Source organism: Carlito syrichta, unplaced genomic scaffold, assembly GCF_000164805.1.
Source record: "Carlito syrichta isolate Samal-C Ts95f unplaced genomic scaffold, Tarsius_syrichta-2.0.1 Scaffold303296, whole genome shotgun sequence".
Classification (NCBI taxonomy): domain Eukaryota; kingdom Metazoa; phylum Chordata; class Mammalia; order Primates; family Tarsiidae; genus Carlito; species Carlito syrichta.
In genome coordinates this window covers 22685-41298 of record NW_007247392.1, presented here as the reverse complement: position 1 = coordinate 41298, position 18614 = coordinate 22685, and the positions used below count along the sequence as shown (strand labels likewise).

At 36.7% G+C, this 18614-nt stretch overlaps 1 protein-coding gene across 1 annotated transcript in view; it reads left to right on the top strand.

The window, feature by feature from the left end:
• The window catches only part of LOC103260676 (dystrobrevin beta), a 49968-nt gene that overhangs the window by 12152 nt on the left and 19202 nt on the right, over positions 1-18614 (top strand). The window contains exons 2-4 of the mRNA XM_008058324.2: positions 1443-1597; positions 15085-15190; positions 17859-18025. Of these exons, the coding sequence (XP_008056515.2) occupies positions 1443-1597; positions 15085-15190; positions 17859-18025 (428 nt within the window). The remainder of the gene's footprint in view (positions 1-1442; positions 1598-15084; positions 15191-17858; positions 18026-18614) is intronic.

Below are 18614 nucleotides of genomic sequence, written 5' to 3'. Positions count from 1 at the left end.
CTTTTTAATGACATAGTGAAAAACGAATCACTTTGTGTTAAATAGTATAGTGGGCCAGGCTTGGTGGCTCAGCCTGTAATCCCAGCACTTTGGGAGGCCGAGGTGAATGGATTACCTGAACCCGTGGGTTCGAGACCAACCTGGGCAACTTGGTGAGACCTCGTCTCTACAATAAAATAAAAAATAGCTGGGTGTTGTAGCGCGCATCTGTGGTTCTGGCTACTCAGAAGGCTGAGGCGGAAGGATTGCCAGAGCCCTGCAGGTCGACGCTGGGGTGGCTGTGAGTGTGCGTGCCACTGCACTCCAGCCTGGGTGAAGGAGTGAGACTCTAACACAAAAAAATAAAAAGGTAGTATAGTGTTGGAACCAGTTATTTTATTGTAATGATATTTGGCTTATAATGTAATTTTGGACGAGAAGCTTTTTTATGACAAAAAAATATAAATTTTATTTTTTATATTTTTCTAACATGGTAACATATGAAACAGTCACTGACATGCATTGCAGGTTCATTGATACATGTTGTGTAATAGTAATTTGTTTGATGTCTTCCACCTGGTGTTTTCCTATTCGAGCACACAATGCAGTCTCATTTCTTTCTCCCACAATAATAATATTGAATGTATTGTCCAGTCTATTGTATGAAGATGATGTGAGTGTACTTCTGATTCTTAAAAACCACTTCTCAACTGGTCGATCAGAAGCTTGACAAATTTCAAATAGGACATGGGTTTTTCATTGATTTTTTTTAATGGAAAACTTCAAGGAAACATACATTTTTGAAAAATTTGCACTGGCATAAGTTTGTCCTGTATAATCACCAGCAATCTCTTTATGTCCCCTGAGAAGGGACATCCTAGTGGTTTGCTAGATTTACGATGTTCTCTCAGAGAGGACATCTGAGTGTAGAGTCAAACATGCACTATGTTTTCTTCAAATTTATTTTTTTCACAGGTATACATTACATCATCAGTATATGAATACAAATGTACAGTTTCTTTCATACCCTATCACCAATATGCGAATACAGGCATATACTCAAACATTCATATGTCTTATATAAATACATATACAGATACTAAGGGATAAAAGGTATCGTGTTACACATTCTTCTTGGAACCAAGTGAGGTATAAATAAATAAAAGTTATATAATATCTAGTTATATATACTCAAAAAGAGCTGATAGTAGACACATATGCTGGTTATGTGATTTGATGTTTAGGGTAGAATATTAAGTGAGTGGGATAGAGGGGCCTTGTCAGCAAAGTAACCACATAGTGTTAATAAGAATGAGAATAGTTTTAACATTAACTAAAAATCATAATAATTTTTTGATACTTTTTAATGGTACTTTTTGAGTGGTGTACAAATGACACAGAGCCATTTATTTAAAAACTGATATTTCCTTATAGTTTGACATTATTTGGTTTTGTTCTCATAGATGTTTTCTCCCAGATGTCAGATTCCAATGGCTTAATGATATTTAGCAAGTTTGACCAGTTTCTGAAGGAAGTTCTGAAGCTCCCAACAGCTGTCTTTGAAGGGCCATCTTTTGGTTACACAGAGCACTCAGTCCGCACCTGTTTCCCACAGCAGGTAAGGACAGTTTTATAGAATCTAGGACTAAAGGAGCGCTCATCTATCCCTCCACCTTCTAACAGATTTCAACCAACCGCTTCTAGTCTAGGATATAAAGTTTTGAGTAGGGGAGAAAAAAGAGCTTTAAAGGGGGAGGGGATGGATGAATAAAAGGGTGTGAAAAATTCACCTGAGAATTCTTTTGTGGAGGAGAGGGGAGTCTTTTCTGGGGGAAAAAATATAACATTTGACATATTTTAAAGAAAAATGTTTAAGAATAACGATGTACTTTATTGCTACTGAATTGATATTACTTTTCCAAATGAGTTCTTTAAACTGTGAAATACAAGAATTTGATATAAGCTTATAACAATATTGGCTCATTGTTTATAACAGTATTGGCTCATTGTTTCCTTAGCACTAGAGACAAGAAATGCTGTATATCCCTCAACTGCTGCATAAAATCCCTCAAAAGTACACTGCCATTTTCATATTTAAAAAAAGATGGATTTTATTTCCTTTTGTGGTCTTGACCTAGAGGCTGGTATGATCATATTCCCGAGATCTGAACTATGCCTCAAAGGACCCTGACCAGTGTAGCCACTTTCTATAGTGCATTGGTTTGCAAAAGTAGAGGTTAAATACAGGAAGCTTAATGATAAACTTACTTGGAAAGTTCTGGAAAGTGAGAAATAAATATTTGTTGAAATTAATAGTAACAGGATATTGACATAATCTAAAGGTATCTCCCCATAAGATACTTATTAATTACAAAAGGAACACAGTAATTTTACAATGGAGAAGCATATCAGATATCACTTTACCAAGTGATCAAAGTCACCGTCACCACTAAAGGGATAAACTGATATCTTATATCTCCTGACAGGATGCATTGAGAAGTACACAATGTCACTTCTCTGGTGCTCCTATAAAAAAAAAAAGCACAACCTGACACTAATTTTGAGGAAACATCAGAAAAACCCAAATGAAGGAATTTCTACAGCATAACAGGTTTTTACTCTTCAGGAGTGTCATGAAAGATCTAAAAAAAGACTGAGGAAATGTTCCAGATTGAAAGAGTCTAAGGCTGGGCTCTGTGGCTCAGCCTGTAATCCCAGCATTTTGGGAGACCGAGGCGAGTGGATTGCCTGAGCCCATGGGTTCGAGACCAGCCCAGCAACTTGCTGAGACCTCATCTCTATAATAAAATAAAATAAAATAAATTAGCTGGGCGTGGTAGCGTGCACCTGTAGTTGTGGCTACTTGGAAGGCTGAGGTGGAAGGATCGCTAGAGCCTAGTAGTTTGACGCTGAGGAGTCCATGAGTGTGCCTGGGTGACAGAGTGAGACTCCAACTCAAAAGTAAAAAATAAAAGAGTCTAAAGAGACATGAAAACTGAATGCAACTCATGTTCTGGGATTTTCTTTTGTTATAAATGATATTATTGGGACAGCTGGAAAAATCTGAATAAAGTTTATAGACTAGATAATACTCTGTCTGAATATTAATTTCCTGATGTTGATATTTGTATGTAATTATGTAAGAGAATGTCCTGGTTTTTAAGAAATTTAGTCTGAAGTGTTTAAAGGTAAAAGATCATCCTTTCTGCAGTGTTACGGAATCTGAGTTAAGAGAAAATGGGAATTTGTTGGTAATCCTACAACCCTACAACCTTTCTGTAAGTCTGAAATCATTTAAAAGTAAAGTTAAAATATAAAAGGAACAAATCCAAAGCTTTGAGAACTGAAAGGACATTGTAAAGTGGGTTCTTCTGATCTATGATACTTTGATTCACAATAGAACCAGAAAACACACACACACCACTTTTTGCATTAAAGTTAAGATTTGTTTATATGAACTCAGGCTTTTAAATATTTCACAGTTTGTTTAGAAGTTATTCAGCTTTAGCACTGAAAGTGGTACTGATGATAATGGATAATTATTTTTAGTAACTTATGAGGTATTGTTCCCATATTTGTGTACACTTTGGCTGATTGGTTTTGTGCAAATTTGCCTTTATACACTATTTTTTTTCCCTCAGTACAAATGGCAATCAGTATCAGTTTTTAACATCTTAAAAAATCTCCTTGCTTCATTTTATTCTAAGAGAACCTAGTTTGCATTTTTGCCCTGAATATGCATTTTCAAATGACATGAGACTGTCCAAACATATCCTGGTACAAGAATGTCCTGCAAGTATTAAAATGCCCTTTAGAATAAGTGAGGATGAGTGTGATGAAGACACTGCTAACAGCTCTCCTGTGTTTTTCATTTAGTGATGCCATCACCTCCCATGGTGACCCACACAATGCTCTTGGGTAATCTTGTGTATGATATGTATGTAGCTTCTTATACAAGATGCTTCCTGGAGGTCAGGCTAAAAATTAATAAACTTCTATGATGCTACTCTTAAGTAAAATCATGTCAGAGTGAGGAAGGGAATTTATGCAATGAAGTATCACTGAACAGTGACCAATGGATGGCAGTTATGTGGGGGTACTAAACCTACAGTAATCTTCGATTTAATTGTAATGTGAGTATTCTGATGAGAATCTGTTGTTAGAATAACAGTTTAAAATGTTGAAGAGATTTTTAAAAATTATAGTTAATTCTAAGAATGCTATTATTCTGCAGATTTTTTACCTTATGACACACATGACTGTGAGGCCTTGAGGCCTTTGAACTCACAACCTGATTGTTGCTTTTCAGTTGCTTTAGAGTCTTGTAAACATTAGTCTGCATTTTGATGTAAGTCATCTTTGGAAAACACCTCTCAGTCTAGAGGAAACTTGGTTTTCCTAGGTCCATGAAAATGATTAAAAAAGAAAAAGAAGCCTCAGAAGAGATAGAAAATACTGACTTAGTGACCAAAAAGTGAGGTCATTTGGGCAAAGTTTGATGCAGCAAGAGTTAAATTCAATGAGTTTTGGGTTTCTTTTTGAAAATGGGCTTTTCCTATACAGTGTGTTTTCCTGCAGGGTGAGTTTCCATAGTGTGAGATGGCTTATGCATCATCAGAGAACGATGCCAGTGCAAAATAGAAATTGCATTGCTGGTTCATATGCAGTTTTCCTGGAATATTGATGTTCTGGACTGAACAAAGAAGTGGTCATGACTAAAGAGAAAGTCTGAGAATTTTAAGAAAGAGGCTGGAAATCCTGCAGTGCCTTCCTCTAGTGGAAGAAGTAGCTGACTTAGAGGATCTGTGAGCTGCTTCACTTTTTGTAGGCTGTGATGATGAAGCTATGGACATGAATAAAGAAGCTGTGAAGACATTCCCCCACATTCTTGTGTGAATAATTGAATGACAGAATTAGTTTTCCCCTGAATCCAGTATTTAGTTTTGATAAAAATGATCTGTCTTGGAAGTTGTATGCTCTATTACTGAAGGTGGAAAAGAGGGACTGAGGATTTAAGGCTGAAAGGTATCATCTGACAGTGACTCTTAGTGGACATGCCTGTTCAGATTTAATTGTGCTGATATCATTATTTTTGCTATTGTTTTGTTTGTCCTCTAATACAAAGCTATATAGGTTTTAAGTGGTTGTTCCAACCCTGTTTTTCTCATATACTTTATTCTTTTTAAGTCCACAGTTTTTAAATCTATACAGTTTTCCAGGAATGTATGTGTTGCATTACAGCAGAAATGGTTTCTAAAAAATGATATGAAGAGAATTACATATTGGTTTATTTTAATATAGTTTTAATTATTTTTATTTATTTATTTATTTTGAGTTGGAGTCTAACTCTGTTGCCCAGATTGGAGTGCAGGGGCACAATAACAGCTCACCACAGCCTCGACCTCCTGGATTCAGGTGATCCTTCTGCCTCAGCCTTCTGAGTAGCTGGGATTACTACCTTGCTAATTTTTTTATTTTCCTGTAGAGATGAGGCCTTATTATTTTTCCCAGGCTGGTCTTGAACTCCTAGGCATAAGCGATCCTCCCACCTTGGCCTACCAAAGTGCTGGGATTATAGGCATGAACCACTGTACCTGGCCGTAATTCCTTTTTACAAACACATTTTTGCTTAGGAAAATAAGGTCTGTGCATTTATAGTTTAGTAGGGTTTTTTTGTTTTGTTTTTTTTTTAGAAAGCAGGATTTATTAAGAGGACAGAAGAGTTCCTACTGTGGAAGGGGTCCCAAGGGGGTTACCAAGTTTAGTAGTTTTTAAAACACCGTAATAATCCCTGGACTTGGAGGCTTGGATGTGATTCCTTTATTGGCAATAATCTGTACATGTGCCACATGTTGTGTTTGGGAGAATTAAGACTGTCTCTGACTCCACTGGAAAAAGACAATGGAAATTCTAGGCTGTGTATCTCCTATACAACATTTACCTTTACTGACTGTATATCTTTTCACTGTAATAAACCATATCAGGGAGAATAACAGTAAAAAAAAAATTATAAAAATGAAAAGCATTTATAAGTTAATTCAACAGAACCCATCTGTTAGAATAGCTAAAATTCGACTGGGTTCAGTGGCTCAGTCTGTAATTCCAGCACTTTGGGAGGCTGAGGCGAGTGGATTGCCCTAGTCCGTGGGTTTGAGACCAGCCCGAGCAACTTGGTAAGACCTTGTCTCTACAATAAATAAAAAAATTAGCTGGGTGTGGTAGTGTGCACCTGTAGTTCTGGCTACTTGGAAGACTGAGGCAGAAGGATCATTGGAGCCCTGCTGGCTGATGCTGGGGTGGCCATGAGCATGCCTCTGCACTCCAGCCTGCGTGACAGAGTGAGACTCCAATGGAAAAAAAAAGAATAGTTAAGATTCAATATTGATACCAGGTAAAGCATCCAAAACTCTCATACAAACCACTTAGGAGGAAGCCCTGGTAGTTTCTGCCTTTGACACCTACACATGGCCTATCTATTCTCTTAGGTTTGTTCTTCAAGTGGTAAGAAAACTTATGTTTATAAAGAGAGTTTTATAAGAATACTCTTATCAGCCTTATTCATAATAGCCCCAAACTGGAAGCAACTTGGGTGTCCCTTATAATAAAACGTTGGGAAAAGATAACTCAAGAGATAATATGTCTGGAATTTGCTTCAAAATAATGAAGGCTAGAGGGGAGAGTAAAAACATAGGTAAAACAAAGTTAGTCATACACTGGGAATTGTTGAAGCTGGATAGGCATATTATGTTTCTCTCTACTTTGGTATGCTTTTAAGAATTTTAATAATAGAAAAATTAATTCTTGTAAATTTGTGATTGTGATTATTGTCTGAGCATAGCACTGTTTTTGTAGCAACCCAAGCCTAACACATTGGTGAGTAGGCCGGATATATTAAGATTCTTCAGTGTTTATAAACCAACAAGTTGACTTTAGAGGCTTAAAAGTTCTTAAAAATAAACAGTGAATGTACTTAAATTTCTCCCAATTTTTTCCAAACATCAGAATTTTGGGAAGTGCCATATTTCTTCTGAGGGAAATGATTGCTAATTTGTTTTGCTATTACTTTTTTAGGTATTCATATTAACTTTAGTTTGAAGAGTTCAACTCACTTTTCAGGGAATTAAAAATTCAATATTTATCTTTATGAAAGGGAAGCCTAAATAAGCAAAAAGTGGAGAGAGGGAAAGGAGAGTGAGATGGGAGAGAAGATATACTCTTGAAATCATTATGTACAGGAGATACTGGTCCTAACACTTTACGGAGCGCTGTCATATTCTCCTTAATTCACAGGAGGAGGTAGGAAGACTGTAGAAATAGGATTATATTATTACTGGTTGATTTCTGTGGTTACATTTTGACAAAATATCCTCTCCAACTATATGCCAAAATGATTTTTCTTCCCACTTTGAAGTGAGACATTTTCTGTATGTTCACACTTTTTTCCTGGATGTTGAATGAAGTTTGGCAAGAGTTGCTTGGCACGTGTGTGTGTGTATATGTATTTCATAGGTATTCTAATTAAAGAAATTTTATAGTTTCCATTAGCAACCTTCGTTATCATGCAATCTGGTGTGGATTAGTACCATGCTTCATTCTTTGAAGACACTTTTTCACATCTTAATATCTCTGATGTCAAGATATATAGCCAATGATATCTTCCCATTGCAGTTGTTAGGCAGTGATTATGATGGGTTGTCATTTCCTGCACATGCATGGTCTTGAGCATAGCTGTTCATATTGTTGCTACTTCAACTGAATTATGTCCACTTTTAGTACAACATGTGTTGTCATTTAAAATGTTCTCAGAAAAAACATACTGTGATTTGGTATTAAACAAAATGTTATAAACACAGAAGGACTTGTACACAGAACAGAGGGCAATACATTTGATATTAGTAAAACAAATATTCATCTTTGGAGAAATTCCACATTGTTTTTTTGCAGAGCAACAACCAGGTGCTTTAGAGAGCCTTTTATTTTTAAAGGTAGATATCCCCACACAGATGAAACGGTATTATTTTTTTTACTGAGATATGACCAAAATAATTTCTTCTCACACCAAATCATTACATCTGGATGTAGATCAAGCTGCCAAGTCCTTCTGAATAGATGAAAGGAATTTTAGTTCATCAAGAGGCTGCTGTGACCAATTCACATGTCATGAAGGATTATGGTTAATTAAACCATTGGGTTAGTTTAATTGGCTGAGTGTTTTTCTTAGTGGTAGAAAAGCAATAATGGTGCATCTTATAAGTGATCTTACAAGTGCATCTTAGATTGGATGAAATATAGTGTATAGAATGGGTTTTATTATGATCAGATATGTGATAATGAGGCCTGTCTCACTAGCATTAATTAGATTGAACAAAATTGTAGAGACCTAGAAGTGAGGTTTTGTTCTAGTTGGGCCTGTGGAAAAGAGTGTCTTACTAAATGAATCCTGAGATAGAAATGCAAGGACTCCAAGGCTGTTTTCATTCTAGAAAAGGGTTTTTTTGTTAGACTGCCAGCTGTCAGTATGCTGTAAGAAAGACCCCCCTCACACTGATGATGCATGAGCTCATGCTCTGCCATGTTTCTTGCCCGTGGCCCATGGGGCAGGGGCTATTGGCCTAGCTGCTTCTTGGTGTTTGCTGATGGCACAGTGCACTCCCATTCCAGACATCTGATGTTCCCTCTACCCTGCTCTTATGGCTTTCAAGTATTCAGGTAAAGCAGAAAAAGTCATCACCCAAAAATGGAGGACCCTTGTCTCCTAATCCCTTTTTTTAGTGACTCAATGGTAACCTAAAGAAAAGGACTCTATGCCTACTCAGATGTTGCTTTTTTATTATTCCTTTTAACCATAAGCAAATTTTGACTTTAAATTGTTGTTTTAAAATACAGCTCTGTCGATATCCTTATTTTTCTTTAAAAACTTTACGAACTCCTTATTGCTTACTGGATAAGGTTCTTAGCACGACATCATGGCGCTCATCAAACCAACTCCAGTCTGTCTTTTCACCTCCATTCCTGATTGCTACTACCTGCCCCCAACCCCTTCCCTGATCTGCTCTTACCCCTCAGCATGCCATGAGCTCTTTTTGGATAGTGCCACAGTGCCATAGGGGTTACACCAACTGTATTCCTACCAGCATTGTAGAAGAGCATCTGTCTCTCCACAGCCTTGCCAGCAACACATGCTCTTACTCTTTTGAATTTTTGCCAATCTGATAGGTGAGAAATGTTATCTCATTGTAGTTTTGATTTGCATTTCTCTTATTTTGAGGAAGCTGTGTTTTGAGTGAGTGAAAGTAGTTACACTTTTTGTCTTTGTGCTCTCTTTGAATGTTATAACCCCTGACTTTCTCCTCCAACAAAGTCCTCATATTTCACATCCCAGTTTAAGAGCCCCTCTTCTTTGATGTTCTTAATCTTTCAATGTAGGATTAATTGTTTCCTCTTCTGTACTCCCATGGATGTTACATATAGTTCAGTTGGGCCCTAAAGGGAGGGACCTTGGTGTCCTTCAACTTTACATTCCCAGTGACTGACAGAGTGTCTGGAAAACGATCAATACTTACAACATATTTGTTGGATTAATTGAATAGTGATTTTAAAATATGCCATGAGAAAATTAGTATTTTTGGCTTGAATTCTAATTGAAAATTTAAAGCTCATGGATGTACTTTGTAACCTTGTTTTCATCAATAGTATTTCATGATTTTCTCAAATGAAACAATCTTTGCAGTGAGGGAAATATTGCCAAATTTTTCAATAATTTTTCTAATCTTTATTTTAACTTTAATAAATAAAAATATCTCTACTATATTGTGTCATTATAAATTACTTTTGTTTTCAAAGTCTAAAATAAATCTGTGATATGGACAAACCCAGTGTCTAATAGTAATTGAAAAGCTACCCCATAGCACTGGGTCTGTAGCTCTAGTTAATGTATGTTTGTCCTTCCCAGATAAAATATTTCTCTAACTGTACACCAACCTTTGTATAAAAATGTTTTAATCTATAAGCTTCTAAAAATGTCATTGTGAAGACTGTTAGCTAAACATTATACGTTGTTTAAGTGATAGGGCAATGGATAAGAAATATTTATATATTGCACATAAGGAAATAGGAGTTTTTACTGGAAATGATGAGGTTGGAGATTGCAGCATTGATAATCTATTGCTAAATTATCTTACTTAGTTTTGCATGGCATTTTAGTGATACTGGATTTCTCTTTTTTGTTTTGTTTTGAGTTGGAGTCTCACTCTGTCACCCAGACTGGAGTGCAATGGCTGCTCCCGGCCACTGCAGCCTCGACCTGCTGGGCTCCATTGATCCTTCTGCCTCAGCCTTCCAAGTAGCTGGAACTATAGGCGCGCGCTACCACACCCAGCTAATTTTTGATTTATTGTAGAGATGAGTTCTCGCTAAGTTGCCCAGGCGGGTCTCAAACCTGCAGGCTCAGGCAATTCACTCACCTCGGCCTTCCAAAGTGCTGGGGTTATAGGCTGAGCCACTGAGGCAGGCTGGATTTCTCATTTTTAAGAGATGACTCCTTAGGGAAGGAGGAGGTGGCCAAGGAAGAACAAGGGAGGTGACAATGGCATATAGGGCTATAATTGTCAGTCTGGAGGATTAGAATAACAGGGAGCAAAACCCAAAAATGCTTGTTCTTAAGAAAAAATATGAGACTGCATACAACCATAGAAATAGTCTCAATTTTTATAGAGAAAGGCATAAATAAATGGTGTTTTTGCTGAGTAAATCAGCTGTTAAAATAATTAGAAATGAAGACCTCCTATAAAACAAAATATTTAATAAAACATTAGGTGAAAACACAGATGATATATTATCATCTACTTTATGTTTATAACTATGCAGAAATATATATATGTACATCTAAAGGGAAATAGAACAATGAGAGTCATGGTAGGAATGTGCATTATTTGCACTTTTATTAGCTTTTGTTATCAATATTATCTGCTATAAAAAATAAGGAAAAATGCAGTGAATGTGTTCAACTCAAGAACAAAAACAAAACAAAAAGATGGGGGGGAAGAACCAACTCACCTTTCATACAATTATTTGTCAAATCAGGGAATTTGAGAGTTGGGAAATCTCTCCTAATAGTTCTTACAATTTTTGGTCTCAGTACCTCTTTACATTAAAAAAATTACTCTACTTGGAAGACTGAGGTGGAAGGATCGCCAGAGCCCAGCAGGTCGAGGCTGCGGTGGCCGGGAGTGGCCATTGCACTCTGTCTGGGTGACAGAGTGAGACTCCAACTCAAAAAAAAAAAAAAATTACTGAGGACCCAAAAGAGCTTTTGTTTACATGGGTCATATCTGTCTATATTTCCATACAAGGAATTTAAAAACTGTTATTGAAAAATAGCAATAATAAGCCTATTGCATATTAACATAAATAATGTATTTTTCTGAAAAATAGCTATGTATTCCAAAGCAAAAATTTAATGAGAAGAGTGCCATTATTTTATATTTTTGCAAATCTCTTCAATATTTGGCCTCATAGAAGGCACATTAATTTTCATATCTGCTTATCCATTTAGTCTGATGTGATAATGTTGTTTTGGTTGAAATGTAGGAAGAAAATCTGACCCAAAGCAGCTATAGAGTTGAAAGAGGGAGGAGTCTTTCAGATAGTTGTGGCTATGTCATATGGCCTCTGGAAAACTCCACTGTGCTCATGAGAAAATGAGACTGAAAAAAGACAAATAATATCGTAGTATTATTATGAAAATAGTTTAGGCCTCATGTACTCCCTGAAAATGTTTAAAAGGACCTCCCAGAGGATACCCTGATCACACTCTGAGACACACTGATCTAACCCTTGAGAGATGAGAAAATGTAAACCCAGAAATGTTCATTGATTTTTTTTCCAAATCACATGGTTGGTGGAATAGAGAACACTGGTACACGGCTCTTCTAGCTTAATTTCTCATGCTTTTGGAGAACTTCAAATTATAGTATTGACCTTAAGGTAACTTAGAGCTTGATTCTGGGCATATTTATAAGTGTCTTCTGAGATATCAAATTATAACTGTATCTATTAATCTTGAAGCTTAAAAAAAAACCAAACAACTCCATGGTAGGTGAATCAAAACTTTTTAGAGGTTGGGTGCAATGGCTCCTTCCTGTAATCCCAGTACTTTAGGAGGCCGTGTCAGGTAGATTGCTTGAGCCTAGTTCAAGACCAGCCTGAGCAACATAGTGAAACCTTGTCTCTACAAAACATAGCTGGGTGTGGTGGTGCATGCCTGTAGTCCCAGCTACTTGGGATGCTGAGGTGGAAGGATCGCCTGAGCCCAGGAAGTAGAGGCTGCCGTGACCCATGATTGTCGTGATCATGCCACTGCACTCCAGACTGGTGATAGAGTGAGACTTCGACTCAAAACAAACAAACAAACAAACAAACAAACAAACTTTTTAGAGAATGTAGAAGTATCAGGATTATACGCAAATTATAAAAATATAATTGTTTACAAATACAGGAAGAGATAGGAGTATTAATTTAAACATTAAATTTATAATAAAAGATATGATGCATTTAATTTTTGTTTACCACTTCATGCTAGTTAAAATCTTTCTAGCTTCTATCTCAGTAATTTCATTTTGACTTACTGGCTGTCCATTATATGAGGTATTTTCCATGTCTGGTCCTCCATTCAAATGTTAAGTGGCTTTTTGCTTTTTAATGTTGTCCATTTTTCCCTTCCAGATTCCACTGAGGTCTCAGAAACTAGTAACTTGAATGCCTGAAATGGAAACCCTTTGGATAACCTTTCTTTTTTTTTTTTTGAGTTGGAGTCTTACTGTCGCCCAGACTGGAGTGCAGTGGCCGCTCCCAGCCACTGCAGCCTCGACCTGCTGGGCTCCGGTGATCCTTCCACCTCAGCCTTCCAAGTAGCTGGAACTACAGGCGCACGCTACCACACCTGGCTAATTTTTTTGATTTATTGTAGAGATGAGGTCTCGCCTGCCCAGGTGGGTCTCGAACCCGCGAGCTCAGACAATCCACTCACCTCAGCCTCCCAAAGGCACGGGATTACAGGTTGAGCCCCCGAGCCCGGCTTGGATAACCTTTCTTTAGCCTATTTTAGGAGGCATTTCTCACACTCCACCGTGAGTGCACAGGGATGTGTAGAGGCCCTTTGAATGAAAACTGCATACAGACATCAATTTCAGTCCGCCCTCTTGCATACATCTCCTAGTCGACCCTCCTGCATATATCTCCTAATTATCCCTTTTGCATATACCTCCTAGTCAGCCCCCGTCTTGTATATATCTCCTAGTCAAGCCTCTTGCATGAATCTCAGCTCCTCTCTTTCCCAGTCTTTGCTGACCTCCAGTCTAACCCTGGATCTGAGACTCTCCATCAGCTTTCTTCATCTTTTCTAGGTTTTTATTAGAAAGCTTCTTTCCTGCTCTGCCTTCTACTTTACCTACCTTTTCTGTTCTACATTTACTAGGCTCTTTTTTAAAAGATTATTCTCAATAAGAATGATTTTCAATTTGCATATACTAGAATCGGGATTCTCATAGTTGTCAAAAAGATACACAGGAGCAAGTCTGTGTAGGCTTGGGTTTTGCTAGCTGGGAACCCTCATGGGAAGGTACTGTGGTGTGTAAGACGGTGGTCCTAGGGGCGTCTGTCCTCCTGACCAAGCACTACAGTGCCTTCACCCCTTGCTTCTAATTTGTGTTAAATATATTAGTGGTAAAATATAAATTATTTTGTAATCAGCTGGCAATATCTTTAGGTCAGCTCTCACCAATATTTTCTACCTTTCCCCCACCCCAAGATAAACCAAAGTATGTAAAAGTTTTACGAGAAAACATCCTATTTTTTTTTATAGTCTGTTTTTCACTTTTTACAGAGTGATGGGACTAGAACAGTTACTTGGGAGACAGTAAGATGAAATTTCAGATGTTCTTTTGATTTCACCCTACACCTATTTCCAGCCTCCATACCCCCCCATCCCTCAAATGATGGGACTAGCTGTGAAGAGGCCTACTCATAGCTGTGGCTGTGCTGGGTTTTTGCTGTGTTCTCTCCATTCTTTTGGGCTTGGATTGAAATGGGTCCTTCATGTCCAGATTATCATTGCAGAACTCTCCTGTAGAGTTGTGCATCCCTGCACTTTCAGCTCCTTTGTCCTTTCCCTTTGGAGTTGGGAAGGTGTTCTGTGGGTTAGAGGAAATAAAAAGAACATTCATTAATTTTAAATGTTGTACAGAATTTGTTCTATCTACATCGTATGCCTTTATTTCTGGCTTTCTAGACTATTTTATAACTTTCTGTGTCCACATGGGACATGTTATTTCAGTGTTTCACATACAGTAGAAGCTTACTAGCTCTTAAAAAGAAGAGAGAAATAAAGATAGAAGAGAAAAATGCAGTCTGGCTAAGGGGATGGCACATGGAGGGAGTACTGTGATGGGCATGTAGATATTTATGTTCTGATTCATCCTTACCATAGCTTTCTCTGTGACTGTGTCAGATTCCTTAAGTACTCCCAAATTCTGTTTTCTTTTCTGTAAATGAGAAATTTAAATGGTTACTAACAGTGTCTGTCCTTTACTTTATTATTTATTTCAGCGATTGCTTTTTAAGTGCCTGTTGTGTGCCAGGCACTGTTATGAATGCTAGAAATATGGTAGACAGCTAGACAACCAGAGTTCCTGCTTTCATTGATGTTGTATAATCAGTTGTGGAATGTCTGTCTCCTCCACTGGATAGCAGAAATAGTAATTTGAAGCACAGTCCTGGCTCTATGTCTGATTTGCGTAGGGCTACCAGAAAACCTTTAAATGCTTTTTTCTTTATTTTCTCATCTGTAAAACAAAGATAGTAATATCTCACCTATTTACCTTATATAGTTGTTTTAAGATTAAAATTAAATTATGTGGGGAATGCATTTGAATATAGTAGTAGTATATAGTACAGTGTGTCGTAGTGTCTGTAGTAATGTAAAATATTTTGCTGTAAAATTTTGCATGTAATTCATTAAAACTTGAATGGGAAAATCTTAAATTACTTAATCTTGGAGTTCAGAGATACTTGAAAAATATAAAGTATATGTTTGTCTTCTTTTTACAGAAAAAGATAATGCTAAATATGTTTTTAGACACAATGATGGCCGACCCCCCTCCCCAGTGCCTTGTCTGGCTACCTCTCATGCACAGGCTTGCCCACGTTGAGAATGGTAAGCAGAACTTTTATTGCTCAATTTCTCAAACTAAGGAAGTATAGAAACTGATTATTTGCAGTGTCCTCAGCTATTACTATCATTAAACATTACACTTGACATTTACTGTCACTCTATCATTTGAATTTGTGGTTTTGACTTTCAAAAGGAGAATATTAATTTCTTTTTAAAGTGGGAGGAGACATTACTTAGAAAGGGTACTGAGTAGTAACATTAGGTCATAAAACTTTGTGGTTCAGACTATAGGCCTTTCCTCTCTAAGATTCTAGATGGTTTTTTTCTGCTTGAGCCTACCTGATTTAGCTGTAACTTCCTTTTTTCCCCTTTGTCAAAATCTTAGTTCTAAAAATTGGATATATACACTATCAACCACTAAAACTATAATTATTTTGGAATAATTTAAAGATAAGTAGTTAAGATATAATTCAGTACTGGATTTTACACCTCTTCCATTTCTTTACTCTCAGTAATTAATTTGGCATAAGTCTTTTTTGTGCTTTGAATTGAAATAGTGCTTATCTCATGGTAGCATGTTATTTTCTTCTGTTATTACCCTCAGCATATCTCTCTGTTTAGGTTGTTTTAATGTACTAAAGGGAAGGCCATAGTTTGTGTAGCAGTCTCCCTTTTCTCAATGTCTTTCTTCATCCCACAAAGAGAACAAGAAATAACTGAGAAGCCACTGAAAAGCAGAGTCCTCTTTTTTCCTCCTGTAAGAATGAAATATACTTCCATACCATTTTTATTTTCTCCCTTTCCTATTCATACTTTTAAAAAAAATCTTGACTTTTTCCCCCAGCTAGGGCTTTAGTTCATGAGTACCTCAGATTTAGGATTTGTTTCTTAAAGGACCAGAATCTCTTGACTAGACTGAAACAGCTAAATTTTTAAAACAGGATTTTTGAATAGAGATTTGAATTTTGAGGAGCAGTACTTTTATAGCATTAAGTGTTTTTGTAGTTTCATATCCTACCTGCTGCACCATATAGAAAGAGCCTCATTTGCCAAGATGTATTGTTTATCCATATGAACATTTTGTTATGACTTTGTATGTAGTATATTATTTATTGATTACATTCTTCTGTGGTGGTTAGTGATACTATTTTTCTCAGAAACAGAAATGTTATGAAATCATTGAAATATCTAGAAATGCTGGGCTCGGTGGCTCAGCCTGTAATCCTGCACTTTGGGAAGCTGAGGTGAGTGGATTGCCTGAGCCCGCGGGTTTGAGACCCGCCTGGGCAGCGAGACCTCATCTCTACAATAAATCAAAAATTAGCCGGGCATGGTAGCACGCACCTGTAGTTCCAGCTACTAGGAAGGCTGAGGAGGAAGGATTGCTGGAGCCCAGCAAGTCTGGGTGACAGAGCGAGACTCCAACTCAAAAAAAAAAAAAAGAAATATCTAGAAATAAATTATGTTTTCTGTAACATTAACTTTTGTGTGTCTTAATTTTAATGGTGAGAAACATTACAAAATTATGATATTTCTAGGATTTTTTAATTTGGGGGGCCTCTTTACTTCCTGTGAAATTCATCACTTGAATTATATTGAAATTACTGTTATTAAGGACAGATGTTTATTTGCTTAAGCAGAGGTTAAACTTTTTATACTGCTTTACTAATCCAAGTGTGTAGTAAATAAGAAGGAAACCACTACGTGATGTTCTTTACCAAAATAATACTTTCACCAGGACCTGAACAATTCTTATCTTTCTTATTTATAATTGACCCAGCACACTTGCAGGTCCTATTCTCCTCCTGGTTCTATGCATCTTCATCTTGTCATCCATTCCACCGAGTAAACCATTGGCTCTTGACTGCCTTCAAAGAGAATAGGAAAAAATCATATAGACAGACATGTTCAACCAAAATTATCAGACTATATCTGATAATATTAATATACGTATGTCATTTAATAAAATAACCCAAATTACTTAGATTATAAATATTGACTGCACTGATGTTGACCTCATTGATGTTAGCTCCAGATTGATTCGGAACTCCTTTTCACTGGAGGAACTATACTAATTGGGTGCATACACTCTTAATTAGCACTTTCACCATTCCTTAGGAATGTTGAATTTAAGGTTAAAAAAACTTTAATTTCTTAGAGGAGGTATTGTCTTTTGGATTTCTCATTCTTGATTTTACTTTTTTTAGTATACATTTTTGGAAGCAGGACCAAAGAGCCTTGTAATTGAGATAAAATTGACTTTATATACATAATGCTAGAAAGAGTTGTTCAATGAAGATTTGAGTACTATATCCTCTTTCCTATTGACTTCCATTTCTTGTGTTCAGAATTGAATTACCAGAGGAAACAATCCTGCTACCAACATTTAAAAGTAGATATAACAATCTATAATATAAAGCTTTATATTGCACATGATAGTATACTGGAATGATGAGTATATTGGAATATAGTAGTCGATGTTGAAATTTTTTCTGATTTATTAAATCTTTTCCTTTTATTCTAGTAAATGGCTGGTTAAGTTAACAGACAGTTTGTGTTCTTCAGTTCTAATTTTGTCTTCACTTTTGCTTTATATTAGATTTGATTTTTCCTATGTATTGACTTTGTTCTCCAAATGAAAATTAATAAATTCTTCTTCTGTCCCTTCTCCCCTGCCCTTTTTTCTCTCTTTTCCTCTTCTGTGTACAAGTCTTCCATCCTGTGGAGTGCTCCTATTGCCGGTGTGAGAGTATGATGGGTTTCCGGTACCGATGCCAGCAGTGCCACAACTACCAACTCTGCCAGAATTGCTTTTGGCGTGGCCATGCCAGTGGCCCTCACAGCAACCAGCACCAAATGAAGGAGCATTCCTCTTGGGTAACTGCTTTGTATTTCATCTGTGCCCCTATTAATTTGTTTCATCAATAATAGCTCCTATGCCAGTTTCCTGATGGATGCCTAACAAATAAGGATGTGGTGTAATGAAATCTTAATACTAGTATTTATGCTAGAGTTGCAGTAAAGTTGTGTTTCCTCACTTGATTTTAAAAGCAGGATTTTAAAAAATTCAGTAGGTGAAGATACTACATTTGAAATGGCCCCTTTTATTCAGTAAAATGGAATGGTGCAGTGCTCACTTTCCAACTTGATTATTGGGTTCTTCGTACTTTAAAGTTGTTCAAGGGAAATCCCTCCAAATGTTTATTCTTTTGAGCTTTAAGTAAGATTTAAATTTAAGTTCTTTTTTGCAAGTGAAATTTTCTCACATTTATAGGGCTTAAGTGTTACAAGGAAATTGCAGCATGAAATAAAGGAGTTAGAATTTTGCCTCTCAAAGTTGGAGAAAGAATTGTTTTTTTTACAAACATTGCTTCATTAGGGTCTTTACCTTCAAAAGTAGTTTTTTTTATTTATTTTTATTTTTATTTTTATTTTTTTGAGTTGGAGTCTCACTCTGTCGCTGCTG